The sequence below is a fragment of the Natator depressus genome, chromosome 20 (assembly GCF_965152275.1).
Source record: "Natator depressus isolate rNatDep1 chromosome 20, rNatDep2.hap1, whole genome shotgun sequence".
NCBI classification, from domain to species: domain Eukaryota; kingdom Metazoa; phylum Chordata; order Testudines; family Cheloniidae; genus Natator; species Natator depressus.
Genome location: NC_134253.1, coordinates 26,063,153 through 26,078,762, shown reverse-complemented (window position 1 = coordinate 26,078,762; position 15,610 = coordinate 26,063,153). Strand labels below are relative to the sequence as shown.

Sequence of the window (15,610 nt, the reverse complement as noted above, 5' to 3'; positions counted from 1 at the left end):
CTTGATGTCTTTGTCTCCAAACGTGTAGTTTTGCCTTGCATACAAATGTCAGCTAGAATGTTTGTCTGCAGCAAAATAACTTTTTCCTCTTCCTTTAATAGCCACAGTGGCACAAATAGTGAAACATGGCCAGAAAACCATTTTGCAAAAATATATCCAGCAGCCCCAGAGGTGTGCAGATGATAGACCTGAATTAAAAAGCTGTTTCTATCAATATAGAAAGTAGAACTCAGTTTGTTCTCAATTATAAAAATTGGCTACAGTCGCCTTTTTGGACCGTTCAGTCCTATTGGTTCATATCCAGGTTTGCCATTTTTACATTGGGTTTTCTGCTGTGTAACTGAAATGGGACCGAACTTGTCAGTCACCAGATCAGGGGGCTTGCCATTCCCATTGGAGCCTGCAACTCAGATCAAAGTTCCTCCTTTCTTTTCTCAGCTGGGAATTGCTGTGCTCCTCCAGGCGCGTCCCTTTAGGGCAGAGAGAATTGCTTGACTGTGTGAAGCAGCCTTGTCTTCCCCACCTCGTGCAGAGACAGAGCTCTCTGCCTCATCTCCTGCCTTGGCAAAGGACACACTTAGGAATAGTGGTTCCCGGAGGCTTCTGTGGCTGCCCTTGGAAGCAGTGAGAGGACAAGAGCTTTGACGCTCCCTCAGTCTGGTATCTCGTGTGCCAGTGCTGCCGTAGGCAGAGAGATTCCAGCAGCAGCCGTAGTGGGAATACCTCAAGCCCAGCAGGAGGCAGTAGTTCCGTAGTCGAGGTTTGGTGAGGTTCCAGTACCAACAGGGCTGTCCCTCCTGAGCCCCGGACTGCCTTGTGGCAGATCCCTGAGTGCCTTCCTAACCCTGGTGGCACCATTAGCTGCAGACTCCCTATCAGTAACCAGTAAAGGACTGGGATTCACCCCTTTACTGGAAGTACGGCAGTGGCTCAGACCTACCTCAAGTAGCAGGGCACACATGGAGTCAGCAGCCCCTCTCCTCTGTCAGGGGCTGCTGAGTTTATTTCCAGTCCTATCCTTGGGAAATTAACCAGGTGGGAAGAGGCTCTCCAAAAAGTAACCATGCTGTTCATGAAAACAATCTACTAACCAGCATCTTCCCTTGCCTCCTTGCTTGCAGAGGATGAGTTCTCAGACTCTAGCCAGGCAGAGGAAGAGACCCAAGAAAACTCCTTTCCTAGCGAGCATGAACTCTGCCGGCCGTGCTGCCCTAGGTACCCATGGACTGAAAGAGGTGACAGATCAAAAGGAAATCAGATCCTGGAGTACTTTTACATAAGAGAACAGCAATTCTTCTCCACCCGGTTATGGAGAACGTGGACACCGAAGAGCACCAGGCTGTCACAAACACTGACTCTTGTCAAAATTAAAAAACCGGCCTACCTCGCCCTTGGCACACGAAAGATTGAGTGGAAGCTGAGAGCCGTCTCAAGCTGGCATGTCTGAAGTGCCTTAGTTGAGCACTAGGTGGTGCTGCTGTCCGCCAGGGAACGGGAAGAGCCTTTCTTTGCGACTAGCACTGCAGCATTAACCCAAAGTCTTTGCCTGTGTTTGTGCAGAAATCGGGTTTGAGCCAACTCCCACCTGTCAGTGTTCATTCCCCCCTCCAGCCCCAGCGACCTCTGTTCCCTCTCCCTGTCCAGACGCAGCGTGGCCATGCAGACTCACCAAGCTTTGACCTCTTCTGGCAGCCAGGTTTGGTCGGTACTGTTAGCAAGACCATTAGCAATAAGTTTCTCTGAGAAATTCCTCAATCCCAAAAGCGCATCAGTCACTAAGTTAAGGCGCTAGAGAAGATCCCAGAGCAAAGGATGGCAGCCTATGCTGCCTGCCCTTTCCCTGACATGCACATCAATTTCAGTCGTCAGTCTGGTGTAGCTTAAATGACTGGCAAGCTTACCCAGCTGCAGACAAGCAGTGTATTGCATCCTGCTGCTGTCAAACGGGATTAACAAATGAGCCAGTAGGTCAGGCAGCTTGGGGAGGGCTGAACTTTGCTGCCTTTAATCATCCTTTGTACAAGGGATGCTGAGGCAGGCAGCAAACCATGTCAAGGCTCCGCCAGACAGTGACTGGTGTCCCCCCTGCCTCTGGCCAGTCAGGCACCAGCCGGGCAGCTTTGCGCAGCGACCTGTCTAGTGAGGCCAAGGCATCTGCTGTCACAGGTGAAAGGCAGTGAGGGTGCTGGGCTGCTGTGCAGTGGTGGGGAATGGGCCGGAGTCTAGCATCAGCAGTTCAGTGCCAGATGGTTGGGCAGGTTAACCTGCAGGGAAGGTTTCAGAGTAGCAGCTTTGTTAGTCTGTATCCTCAAAAACAACAGGAGGACTTGTGACACTTTAGAGACTAAAATTTCTTAGAGCATAAGCTTTCATGGGCTACAGCTCACTTCATCGGATGCATAGAATGGAACATATAGTAAGATATACACATACAGATAAGTTGGAAGTTACCATACAAACTGTGAGAGGCTAATTAATTAAGAAAAAAGAAAAGGAGTACTTGTGGCACCTTAGAGACTAACCAATTTATTTGAGCATAAGCTTTCGTGAGCTACAGCTCACTTCATCGGATGCATTAATTAAGATAAGCTATAAGCAGGAGAAAAAAACTTTTGTAGTGATAATGTAAATGGCCCATTTAGATCGAGGACAAGGTGTGAGGATACTTAAGGAAATAGATTCAATAAGTGGAATGACCCAGCCACTCCCAGTCTCTCTTCAAACCCAGATTCATGGGATCTAGTTTGCATATTAATTCAAGTTCAGCAGTTTCTCGGTGGAGTCTGTTTTTGAAGCTTTTCTGTTGCAAAATTGCCACCCTTAAATCTTCTACTGAGTGGCCAGAGAGGTTGAAGTGTTCGCCTACCGGTTTTTGAATGTTGTGATTCCTGATGTCAGATTTGTGTCCATTTATTCTTTAAGGGAGGCAGTTTTGCAAGAGAAAAGCTTCAAAAACCGTCTCCAACGAGAAACTGCTGAGCTTGAATTAATATGCAAACTAGATCCCGTTAACTTGGGTTTGAAGGGAGACTGGGAGTGGCTGGGTCATTACACTTATTGAATCTATCTCCTTAAATATCCTCATACCTTGTCCACTGTCTAAATGGGCAATTTTGATGATCACTACAAAAGTTTTCTTCTCCTGCTGATCATAGCTCATCTTAATTAGCCTCTCACAGTTTGTATGGTAACTCCCAACTTCTCTGTGGGTATGTGTATATCTTACTATATTTTCCATTCACTGCATCCGATGCAGTGAGCTGTAGCCCACGAAAGCTTCTGCTCTAATAAATTTGTTAGTCTCTAAGATGCCACAAGTCCTCCTGTTCTTTCTGCAGGGAAGTGTGTTTCCCCCCTCTGTGGGAAGAAAACTGCCCTGGTGATGTGTAGCTGAGGTTTTCCAGCTTGGTTCTGCTCCAGCCTACCTCTACAGCTGCCCCCCTTCACTTCTACAGGCCCAAGTGTCCTGGCTTCGCTGCCCAGGCAAGTGCACGGCTAATAACCCCTTCCTGATGCTGCCGAGCACGGCGTCCCTGCAGCGCGTTGATACCTGAATTGCCATGGGAAAGACTCACAGGAGAGCACATTGCTGCTGTTTTAGATCGTCTGAGCCAGAGCCTGCTTAGAAGAGCCAATCGGCTCCAGCCCCCTTGCATCATGCTCTACCTGACAAGGCAGGGTAGGGCTTCGTGGGCACTCATGCCAACCCAGCCAGCAGGGTGCCAGTGGGCACCCTGCTCTCTTGCCAGGTGCAGGGGGAAAAGGAACTGCAGTGTGCTACATCTGAGTGTGGGGGTGGGTGGGAATGCAGCACCCACCTTGCTGACAGTGGCACGCGCAGCCCAGGCTAGAAATCAACGGGGCTTTGCCTGTCTGTCAGGGAAGCTGGTGTGTGCTTTAGTGGAAGTGAATCCCCACCTGCTTGGGTGTTTGGTTTAGCTCTGATTGGGCACAGCCTGTGGGCCCTTGTCTGTCCCTTTTGTCATTAGATTGACATCCATCCCCGCTGCCGGTCCTCCTGGGTTTCCAGCCAGGCTGTGGGGAAGATGCACCAGGGAAGGGTTTAATGCTTAAGCGGGCCTGGGGAGTTCTGTGGGGGAGGAAATGAAAAGGTAGGCATGGGAGGACCCTTCTCCAAGCCATGCAGGTTAAGCCTAAGGATAGGGTGAGGGGGGGAGCTGTTGGGTACGATAGCTTGGGGGAGGGCTGACTTTCACAGGCGATGAGCTGGATCTGGCATAAAAGTGAAAGCAGCCTCTGACCACCAGAAGCTGGGAGTGGCCCTGTTCTGTTCACCTGGCATTGGCTGCTGTGGGAAGACAGGGTACTGTGCTGGATGGATTGGTTGGTCTGACCCTGGGTGGCTGTTCTTAGGATGGGATATTCGTGGGGAATTCTGGGAAACCAATTAGGGAGGGAGAAAGTGGGGAAATAGCCCCATGTCTTGGGGGAGGGAAGGCTGGACCCAGCCATACTAGGCTGTAGCTGGCTTGTGGGACATGGGGGGATGTACTGAGCATTTTCCGTAAATCTGCACAGGCTTTGCTAGCTGTATATTCATGGAAATGTGCCCCTTGCTGAAACCAGGCAGCTCGCTTCAAAGGGCCCGGTGCTAAAGCGGATGAAGGGAGGGTGGCTGCAGTAAGCTATTCACTGCATTGAACGGAGCTGGCTTTTGCATGAGATTTGCATCACAGGCTGCACTTGTGTGTGGTCGTTCCAGGTCACAGGGCCCTTTTCCCAAGGCTTGGGGCGATAACCCTGGTGTTCCCGCTGGGTTCTGGCACAGCAGATGGCAGTCTACTTACTTAAACACCTCCTGACGGTTTCAGTTAGCACCACCTAGCTCTTATCAGTAGATCTCAAAGCACTTGGGAAAGGAGGTCAGTATCAGCATCCCCACTGTACGGATGGGGAAACTGAGGCACAGAGAGGGAACATGGTTTGCCTGAGGTCACCCAGCAGGCCAGGGGCTGAGCTGGGACTAGAGTCCAGGTTCTGAGTCCTCAGTCTCCAATCCATGGTTGTCACAGGATTCTCCCTCTCTTCTAAACGGCCACGCAGTTCTCAGTGAATTGCTGCATCCCACCCTGGACGCTGTTTCTGGGTGTCCTTTGGCAGAAATGCTGGCCTAGAAATGCAAAGAATTATTAACAAACCTGGGACTGAAGCCTGGTTTTAGCAGTGACACAAAGTAAAAACTATCTGACCAGGGTACTTTTTAGAAACTGGTGCTTTTACACTTACTCCACTAAAATCAGAGCTCTCGGACATGCCCTGGGGGGGCTGCCTGGTGGGCCAGCTGCGCTCATTAGATATTCATTCAGCATAGCAGTCTCCTGCCGTGTGGTTTTGCATATTTGCAAATCTACTCATGCCCCAAAAGGCAACTCAAGCTTATGTATCGGTCACTGCGCCAGTTCCCCCTGGTGTGAAGAATAAATCATGCAGTTGGTACGTGGACAGTGCACAAGTGTCCTTTCAGTGACGGTCTGACAGTGCGGAGAGGGGGCAGCGCTGCATTCACTTGCTTCCCTAGGCCCCACCATTGAATGGACTTGGCTCTTGGCTGGCACACGGCAGCAACCACAAGTTGACTTTTGCCCTTGGCAGTTTGTTTCATAGGGCACCCTGACTCTCAGCTGAGATGCTGCATGACATTAAAACAAAGCAAAGTTAAACCCAGCGACGGCCACTGTTTTCATCGTGCTTGGAGACAACGGCATTGTAAGCAGGGCCTGCGGTGGATAGCGGACACCTGTCTCCACCATGGATTTGAGCTGTGTTTGTAATGAGTCAGTGGCATGGTTGGCTGGGGATGCGGTTAAGACAGCTGCTGAAGTGTGCGAGACCTCAGCACCAGATTTGCATCTCATTAGAGTTTTTCCTCTTCCTCGTTGGCATGGCGCACGTGGGGCCAGATTGGGAGAGGCTGCTATTAGCCTCAAGTCAGCTTAGCACGGGAGGGGTTGGGGTCTCCATTATTTGGGGACTTGAAATGGGGAATGGAGGCTGCTTTCTCAGCCACGTGACGGGGCGGCTGCTGGAATCACAGAGCGTGGCTCTCAGCAGCACGTCAGGCTACATCGAGCCTGGTCCCTCCTGGCCTTCAAATCTCTGAATCTAGGATCTACCTGAAAATCAAAGGCTCTGAATTGAGGCCGGAATGAAAAGCAGGGGTCGGGCTTGAGAGCTGAGCCCACCTCCAGCCCGATTTCCACCTGCCTCCATGCCCCCTGCCCTTACCCCACACGAGGGGGAGCCTGGACCTTTCTGCTCAATGCTGGCTCACATGGTAATGAGAGTGGCAGAGGGGCTACCTTGCAAGGATCTGCTCCTCTCGAGGGAGTCCCCGCAGCTGGCCTGTAGCCGGAGCCCCCTCCAGCGGGGTCAGGGTGATTTTGCAGATACAGACTATTTTCCCGTTAGCCACTTTCTTTATCTCAGCCCCATCTCCCAGTTCCGAGCAGTGGGGAGTCGTGGGGGGGACCCAGCATGCACCACAGTCTTTGTCCCTGTGCATTTGAGGGTAGCAGGTCGTGCCTTACCCACTACCAGCCCAGCATTGTTGAGGTGATGCCACTGGTCTCCATGGGGACAGAGGATGGGGTGGGGAGGGTGCTATGGCAACCAGCTGGCACAGGGGAGAAGGGAAGAGGAGTTGCCTAGCAACAGAGGAAGTGCTAGGATGTATTGATCTAACCAGCCTTGATGTTTGGGGGGTTGGGGGGAGAAGCGAAGTTGCCCATGCTGTCCTGGGGGTGGGAGTGGTGAGGATGACTTATCTAATGTCTGCAAACAGCTTTGGCCAGCAGGGAGAAAGGGGGGGAGGAGCACCGGGAAGGGGGGCGCTGGGAGCTGAGAGCAGTGCCTTTCGGCAGAGGGGTTACCCGCCCCACTGGAGCAGCAGCCAGGCTGCGGTGCCCAGCTAGGGAGGGGCGCCCAGGGCCGAGATGTTGGCTGCAGATCAGCGAGTCTCAGGCACTTGGGCTGGATTTATCCCAGGAGGAATTTGGGGCTTGTTTTACTTTTAGGAGGGCAGCTCCCCTCCCTTGGCCCAGGTTTCCGGCTGGTTGGCACCCTGGGTTCTGGAATGACTCCGGGCTCCGTCCCACCCACACACGCCCAGCGAAGCTCCCGGCCTGTACCAGGGGGTCGGCAGCTTGCTAGCTCAACGGGACGTGGATGCATCGCATGGCTGGGGGGCAGGGACCAGGACAGAACAGATGCCGCTCGCTGGCACCTGTCGGGTACTGCATTGTCACCAGGCCCCTGCTCGCACGCCCCCTTTTTAAACACCCAACTCTTACCTAGACACAAAGGGGATTGCTGCAGGGTTCTCCGGGTACCTTGGGCCCACCTCTGGCTCCAGCCCAATTAAACGGCTGCAGGTGCCACTTTCAACATGAGTTGCAACAACATCTCGGTATTTGTCGCCTCCAGAGTATTTGCTGTCTCCATTGGGGCCCGGTAGGTTGCTCAGTGGGTGGACTCGGCCCAGTCAAATAAGGGAGCATTTCTGCCCAGACCAGCCAACCGGTGTGCGTGTGTGTAACGCCCAGGCCTGCAATTGTGGACGGTCACTAGCAGCTGGCAGCATGCCAGGCCCTGTTTTTCTATTGCAGGGACTGTTTGTTGCAGCATCTGGCTTTGCAGCAAAGAGCCTCCCCCGCCCACCCCCATTCCTCCAGGCCCCCCGCTGCAGTTGGCCCCTTACACCTCCACACCACCTGGGGTTGGCTGCAGCTGCTCCTCCCTGGCGAAAGCCCTAGGTCAGCCGCCTGCCGTGTCCAGCACTCCACTGACTCATCCCAGCTGGAGCCCCGGTCCCCTTCTGGGTTTTCCATAGCACAGGAAGGGCCGGATTCACCCACCCAGGGGTGCTCAGGCCCCGCCAACGAAGGCTTCAGAAGCCCTAGCAGCAGCGGGGGGCAGGGATTGCGTCAACCATGCTTTCAGAAGGAACCAGCCAGGAGCAGGGGAAATTGGCAAGGAAGAGAAATGAAGCGGCTGGAGGACGCAGTCCGGCTGGCCCTTAGCCAGCCCGTTTATTACAAATATAGCGATCTATAATTTAATACAAAGCCTGAACTAGCCCGGCAATAAAGCCAGGCCCTGGGCATGGGAACCCTGTGTCCCCTGGTAGCCACGGGGGAAGGGGGGCGCTGCTTGTTGTCTGGGCAAAGGCATAGAGACATTTCAGGATAAGGCACCCCCGTGTGCAGTGCTGGCGGGGGGGAGCAGCATGGCGGGGGGGGGGGGCTTATTCGCTGGGGTCCAGCTGAGAGCCCTGAGATTATGCAGCCGAAGAGGCCTGAGCAATTGCCCAAGTGCCAGAGTTTCTGGCCAAAGTGTCTGAGGTTAGGCCGGTGGGGTGGGGTGGGGGTGGATGGCGGTCAGGGAGCATGAGCAAGGTGGATGGTGGTGTGATGTATGTGTGCCAGATGTACGGTTGCTGAGTGAGGTGTAGAGCTGTGGGGGTGTATATGAGGGTGTATACCCTGGTGTGGTGTGTGTGTACATTGGGGAGGGTGTACACAGTAGCGTGTGTGCATGTGTGTGTGTGTACATTGGGGGTATATAAACGGGTGTGTGTGTGTGCATTGGGGTGTACGCAGTGTGTGTGTGTTGACACTGGGGGGGTGTACACAGTGGCGTGTGTGCATGTGTGTGTGTGTACATTGGGGGTATATACACGGGGGTGTGTGTGTGCATTGGGGTGTACGCAGTGTGTGTGTGTTGACAGTGGGGGGGTGTACACAGCGGCGTGTGTGTGCACACACTGGGGTGTCAGTCTGGGCAAGGCACCATGCGCAAGCCTGCGTCCCTGCCCGTGTGTTCCTGCACACGTCCCGGCTCCTTCCCCATCCCTCTAGCTGGGGCAGGTCTTGTTCCCGCCCTGGAAGTCCGGCCAGACCCTCAGCAGGTCCGTGGGCCCGTAGTGATGCACCACCACGAGCTTGGAGAACCGGCACTTCTCGTACTCCAGCCAGAAGACGTTGAAGAGGCCCCAGGGGCTGTTGGTCACGCTGATGCCCAGCTTGTACAAACAGATCCCCAGGAACGCATCCTCCATGTTGATGACCCGGAGGGTCTGGGCCGCCCCGTACACTTTCTTGGCAAGGTCTCCAGAGAGCACGTAGCCAGGGCCGCCGCAGTAGGGGGGGTAGGTGTCGTTGGGGTACACCTCCCGGGGCACGTACCACTTGTACGCCTTGCTCCGCAGCGGCCCCGTGTTCCTGTAGATGTGTCCCGTCATGAAGTCCTTCTTGGGCGGCAGCTGGGGCTGCAGCAGCTGCCGGACGAGGAAGCCCACGTTGAGGAAGATGTCGCTGTCGGCCTTCATCACGTAGCTGGCATTGGGGCAGTGCCGGCTCACCCACTCCATGCCCATCAGCGTCTTGAGGGTCAGGTTGTTGTAGGTGTCCAGGAAGTCCTGCTGGATGATGTCGCGATGCAGGGCGCTCTCCTCCTCCAGCAGCCGCTGCAGCGGGGAGCCGTAGCGCGGGTGGACCCCGGTCAGGAAGATCCGCACCATGGAGACCCCGGGCACGGCGCTCTCATTGCCCCAGGTCTGGCGGATGGCGTTCCTCACCGTGATGTCCTTGGGCTCCGTCACCACCAGCAGCACCAGGAAGGGCGCCCGCTCCCGGCACTTGTCCGGCTCGTTCAGGAGGAAGCGGTAGCTGTAGGGGTAGACGACCTGCAGCGGGTGCCTGGTGGTCGCTGGCGGGCGGCTGGGCACGGGCACAGGCATGGAGTCCCCAGCTCTCTCCTCCTCTGTGCCTCGCCACTGGAAGGTGGGGCTGCCCTGGAGCTGCTCTGCAGAGACAGGCTCACCCCGGAGTGCGCCCAGGAGCCCCAGCTGCAGGGTCCCAGGGGCGTCCTGGTGGATGATGACAACCAACAGGAAGAGGAAGGAGGAGAAACAGACCAAGAGCAGCTTGCGCAGGAAGCCAGCCCCCATGCTGGCAGAGTTCTCAAGGACGGGGCAGCCTCAGCGGGGCAGAGTCGGTGCCTATTCTGCTTCGTTCCAGCGCAGACCTAGAGAGAGGGAAGCCCCAGCTGCATTAGACCGAGAGCAGCCAGGAGGCACAGGGAGCAAGCCCAGCCTCCTGGGGCTGTGACCATCTGCCAGGCGGGTCTGCTCTTGGATGGAAGACCGCCGTGTGCTGCAGGGGAAAGGGTGCATGCCGCTCAGCCAGCTGCCGCCAATGCCCCAGCCTGGCACTAGGGGGCGCTGTGCTGCAGGGACCGGGGGCTCAGTAGGGGGCTCTCTCCCCTGGCAGTCAGTACTGACCCCAATGCCCCAGCCTGGCACTAGGGGGCGCTGTGCTGCAGGGACCCGGGGCTCAGTAGGGGGCTCTCTCCCCTGGCAGTCAGTACTGACCCCAATGCCCCAGCCTGGCACTAGGGGGCGCTGTGCTGCAGGGACCGGGGGCTCAGTAGGGGGCTCTCTCCCCTGGCAGTCAGTACTGACCCCAATGCCCCAGCCTGGCACTAGGGGGCGCTGTGCTGCAGGGACCCGGGGCTCAGTAGGGGGCTCTCTCCCCTGGCAGTCAGGACTGACCCCAATGCCCCAGCCTGGCACTAGGGGGCGCTGTGCTGCAGGGAGTGGGGTGGGGGTTCAGTAGGGGGCGCTCTCCCCTCTGAATTGGCAGCTTAATTCTAAGTGGGTGAGACATTAGAAACAAGGTCCTCTGGCCCTTCTACCTGGCTTACGCGGCTAACACCTGCCTCATTCCATTTTCCTTCCCTAAAGCCCCTTTGCAACTGCAGCAGGAGACACCGTCCGTCCATTATGTCCCCCAACACCCCCCATAAACTGCCGTGCGGTGTTGCCATTTGGCTGTTGCGCACACGGGCTGCTCCATCGGTGGCCGGTGAGCAGCGTTTCCTGTCTCTCCCACAGTGACCAACACCAACTCATACTCCGCACACGCCAGGGGCTGGAAAACACCCCGGGGGGTGGGGAGGCTCCTGGTCCCTGGGACACAGGAGCTGGGAGAGACCAAGCCGGGATATTGTGAGACCAAACCAGCCAGCCCCATGCGCCCCTGGACAGGCAGCTCTTTGCAGCCAGCCCCCCTCCTCTGGCAGCTCCATGAGTCACCCCCCCCGCCCCCCCAAACCCGCTGCCTCCAGCCGGCCCCAGCATCCTGGAACTTTGATTCTCAGATTGCGAGAGATCCGGGAGTGGCAGGGCCACGCTTGGCCTGGTGAGTCCAGCAGCTTCTGGGCCTGTGCCCAGAGCAATCACGGGGAGCCTGGAGTGGAGATTAGCACCAGGACACCTCAGCCAAGTGTAAACAGCTCGGGGGGGTGGGGAGTGGCCAGCGCTTGCCAGGCCGCTCTGCAGCTGAAGCCTGTTGGCTGATGGATTTAATCTTCTGTCTCCCCAAAGTTGCTTGGGAATGCAACAGGATCAAGGCAGTGGGGAGAAGTTGGGAGGTGGGATCCAGGATGTCTTGGTTTTCTCCCAGCTCTGGGAGGGGAGTGGGGTCTAGCGGTTAGAGCAGGAGAGACTGGGAGCCAGGACTCCTGGGTTCGCTCCCAGCTCTGGGAGGGGAGTGGGGTCAAACGGTTAGAGCAGGAGGGGCTGGGAGCCTGGACTCCTGGGTTCTCTCCCTAGCTCTGCTGTTCACTAACTAGGTGAGCAGGGGTAAGTCCCTTCCCTTCTCTGAGTAACAGCCGTGTTAGTCTGTATTTGCAAAAAGAACAGGAGTACTTGTGGCACCTTAGAGACTAACCAATTTATTTGAGCAGAAGCTCACTTCATGGGATGCATACTGTGGAAAATACAGAAGACGTTTTTATACACACAAACCATGAAAAAATGGGGGATTATCACTACAAAAGGTTTTCTCTCCCCCCACCCCACTCTCCTGCTGGTAATAGCTTATCTAAAGTGATCACTCTCCTTACAATGTGTATGATAATCAAGATGGGCCATTTCCAGCACAAATCCAGGGTTTAACAAGAACGTCTGAGGAAGGGGGTGGGGCGGGTAGGAAAAAACAAGGGGAAATAGATTACCTTGCATAATGACTTAGCCACTCCTAGTCTCTATTCAAGCCTAAGTTAACTGTATCCAATTTGCAAATGAATTCCAATTCAGCAGTCTCTCGCTGGAGTCTGGATTTGAAGTTTTTCTGTTGTAATATCGCAACTTTCATGTCTGTAATCGCGTGACCAGAGAGATTGAAGTGTTCTCCGACTGGTTTATGAATGTTATAATTCTTGACATCTGATTTGTGTCCATTTATTCTTTTACGTACAGACTGTCCAGTTTGACCAATGTACATGGCCGAGGGGCATTGCTGGCACATGATGGCATATATCACATTGGTAGATGAGCAGGTGAACGAGCCTCTGATAGTGTGGCTGATGTGATTAGGCCCTGTGATGGCCCCTCCCGGCCTGTACCAGGGGGTCGGCAGCTTGCTAGCTCAATGGGACTTGGATGCATCGCACGGCTGGGGGGCAGGGACCAGGATGGAACAGATGCCGCTCGCTGGCACCTGTCGGGTACTGCATTGTCACCAGGCCCCTGCTCGCACGCCCCCTTTTTAAACACCCAACTCTTACCTAGACACAAAGGGGATTGCTGCAGGGTTCTCCAGGTACCTTGGGCCCACCTCTGGCTCCAGCCCAATTAAACGGCTGCAGGTGCCACTTTCAACATGAGTTGCAACAACATCTCGGTATTTGTCGCCTCCAGAGTATTTGCTGTCTCCATTGGGGCCCGGTAGGTTGCTCAGTGGGTGGACTCGGCCCAGTCAAATAAGGGAGCATTTCTGCCCAGACCAGCCAACCGGTGTGCGTGTGTGTAACGCCCAGGCCTGCAATTGTGGACGGTCACTAGCAGCTGGCAGCATGCCAGGCCCTGTTTTTCTATTGCAGGGACTGTTTGTTGCAGCATCTGGCTTTGCAGCAAAGAGCCTCCCCCGCCCACCCCCATTCCTCCAGGCCCCCCGCTGCAGTTGGCCCCTTACACCGCCACACCACCTGGGGTTGGCTGCAGCTGCTCCTCCCTGGCGAAAGCCCTAGGTCAGCCGCCTGCCGTGTCCAGCACTCCACTGACTCATCCCAGCTGGAGCCCCGGTCCCCTTCTGGGTTTTCCATAGCACAGGAAGGGCCGGATTCACCCACCCAGGGGTGCTCAGGCCCTGCCAACGAAGGCTTCAGAAGCCCTAGCAGCAGCGGGGGGCAGGGATTGCGTCAACCATGCTTTCAGAAGGAACCAGCCAGGAGCAGGGGAAATTGGCAAGGAAGAGAAATGAAGCGGCTGGAGGACGCAGTCCGGCTGGCCCTTAGCCAGCCCGTTTATTACAAATATAGCGATCTATAATTTAATACAAAGCCTGAACTAGCCCGGCAATAAAGCCAGGCCCTGGGCATGGGAACCCTGTGTCCCCTGGTAGCCACGGGGGAAGGGGGGCGCTGCTTGTTGTCTGGGCAAAGGCATAGAGACATTTCAGGATAAGGCACCCCCGTGTGCAGTGCTGGCGGGGGGGAGCAGCATGGCGGGGGGGGGGGCTTATTCGCTGGGGTCCAGCTGAGAGCCCTGAGATTATGCAGCCGAAGAGGCCTGAGCAATTGCCCAAGTGCCAGAGTTTCTGGCCAAAGTGTCTGAGGTTAGGCCGGTGGGGTGGGGTGGGGGTGGATGGCGGTCAGGGAGCATGAGCAAGGTGGATGGTGGTGTGATGTATGTGTGCCAGATGTACGGTTGCTGAGTGAGGTGTAGAGCTGTGGGGGTGTATATGAGGGTGTATACCCTGGTGTGGTGTGTGTGTACATTGGGGAGGGTGTACACAGTAGCGTGTGTGCATGTGTGTGTGTGTACATTGGGGGTATATAAACGGGTGTGTGTGTGTGCATTGGGGTGTACGCAGTGTGTGTGTGTTGACACTGGGGGGGTGTACACAGTGGCGTGTGTGCATGTGTGTGTGTGTACATTGGGGGTATATACACGGGGGTGTGTGTGTGCATTGGGGTGTACGCAGTGTGTGTGTGTTGACAGTGGGGGGGTGTACACAGCGGCGTGTGTGTGCACACACTGGGGTGTCAGTCTGGGCAAGGCACCATGCGCAAGCCTGCGTCCCTGCCCGTGTGTTCCTGCACACGTCCCGGCTCCTTCCCCATCCCTCTAGCTGGGGCAGGTCTTGTTCCCGCCCTGGAAGTCCGGCCAGACCCTCAGCAGGTCCGTGGGCCCGTAGTGATGCACCACCACGAGCTTGGAGAACCGGCACTTCTCGTACTCCAGCCAGAAGACGTTGAAGAGGCCCCAGGGGCTGTTGGTCACGCTGATGCCCAGCTTGTACAAACAGATCCCCAGGAACGCATCCTCCATGTTGATGACCCGGAGGGTCTGGGCCGCCCCGTACACTTTCTTGGCAAGGTCTCCAGAGAGCACGTAGCCAGGGCCGCCGCAGTAGGGGGGGTAGGTGTCGTTGGGGTACACCTCCCGGGGCACGTACCACTTGTACGCCTTGCTCCGCAGCGGCCCCGTGTTCCTGTAGATGTGTCCCGTCATGAAGTCCTTCTTGGGCGGCAGCTGGGGCTGCAGCAGCTGCCGGACGAGGAAGCCCACGTTGAGGAAGATGTCGCTGTCGGCCTTCATCACGTAGCTGGCATTGGGGCAGTGCCGGCTCACCCACTCCATGCCCATCAGCGTCTTGAGGGTCAGGTTGTTGTAGGTGTCCAGGAAGTCCTGCTGGATGATGTCGCGATGCAGGGCGCTCTCCTCCTCCAGCAGCCGCTGCAGCGGGGAGCCGTAGCGCGGGTGGACCCCGGTCAGGAAGATCCGCACCATGGAGACCCCGGGCACGGCGCTCTCATTGCCCCAGGTCTGGCGGATGGCGTTCCTCACCGTGATGTCCTTGGGCTCCGTCACCACCAGCAGCACCAGGAAGGGCGCCCGCTCCCGGCACTTGTCCGGCTCGTTCAGGAGGAAGCGGTAGCTGTAGGGGTAGACGACCTGCAGCGGGTGCCTGGTGGTCGCTGGCGGGCGGCTGGGCACGGGCACAGGCATGGAGTCCCCAGCTCTCTCCTCCTCTGTGCCTCGCCACTGGAAGGTGGGGCTGCCCTGGAGCTGCTCTGCAGAGACAGGCTCACCCCGGAGTGCGCCCAGGAGCCCCAGCTGCAGGGTCCCAGGGGCGTCCTGGTGGATGATGACAACCAACAGGAAGAGGAAGGAGGAGAAACAGACCAAGAGCAGCTTGCGCAGGAAGCCAGCCCCCATGCTGGCAGAGTTCTCAAGGACGGGGCAGCCTCAGCGGGGCAGAGTCGGTGCCTATTCTGCTTCGTTCCAGCGCAGACCTAGAGAGAGGGAAGCCCCAGCTGCATTAGAGCGAGAGCAGCCAGGAGGCACAGGGAGCAAGCCCAGCCTCCTGGGGCTGTGACCATCTGCCAGGCGGGTCTGCTCTTGGATGGAAGACCGCCGTGTGCTGCAGGGGAAAGGGTGCATGCCGCTCAGCCAGCTGCCGCCAATGCCCCAGCCTGGCACTAGGGGGCGCTGTGCTGCAGGGACCGGGGGCTCAGTAGGGGGCTCTCTCCCCTGGCAGTCAGTACTGACCCCAATGCCCCAGCCTGGCACTAGGGGGCGCTG

General features: G+C 56.5%; 2 protein-coding genes across 2 annotated transcripts; both read right to left on the bottom strand.

Moving 5' to 3' along the window:
- Positions 1-8,674: 8,674 nt before the first annotated feature.
- Positions 8,675-9,967, bottom strand: LOC141975148 (beta-1,3-galactosyltransferase 2-like). Its single transcript, XM_074935350.1, has one exon. The coding sequence runs from the start codon at positions 9,965-9,967 to the stop codon at positions 8,873-8,875; it is 1,095 nt and encodes a 364-aa protein (XP_074791451.1). The 3' UTR covers positions 8,675-8,872.
- A 3,984-nt stretch (positions 9,968-13,951) lies between these two features.
- Positions 13,952-15,244, bottom strand: LOC141975149 (beta-1,3-galactosyltransferase 2-like). The gene has a single exon (XM_074935351.1). The coding sequence runs from the start codon at positions 15,242-15,244 to the stop codon at positions 14,150-14,152; it is 1,095 nt and encodes a 364-aa protein (XP_074791452.1). The 3' UTR covers positions 13,952-14,149.
- Between the last annotated feature and the right edge of the window lie 366 nt (positions 15,245-15,610).

Excerpts from the sequence above, each read along its gene's own strand:
- LOC141975149 (XM_074935351.1), bottom strand. The coding sequence starts at position 15,244 with ATGGGGGCTGGCTTCCTGCGCAAGCTGCTCTTGGTCTGTTTCTCCTCC.
- LOC141975148 (XM_074935350.1), bottom strand. The coding sequence starts at position 9,967 with ATGGGGGCTGGCTTCCTGCGCAAGCTGCTCTTGGTCTGTTTCTCCTCC.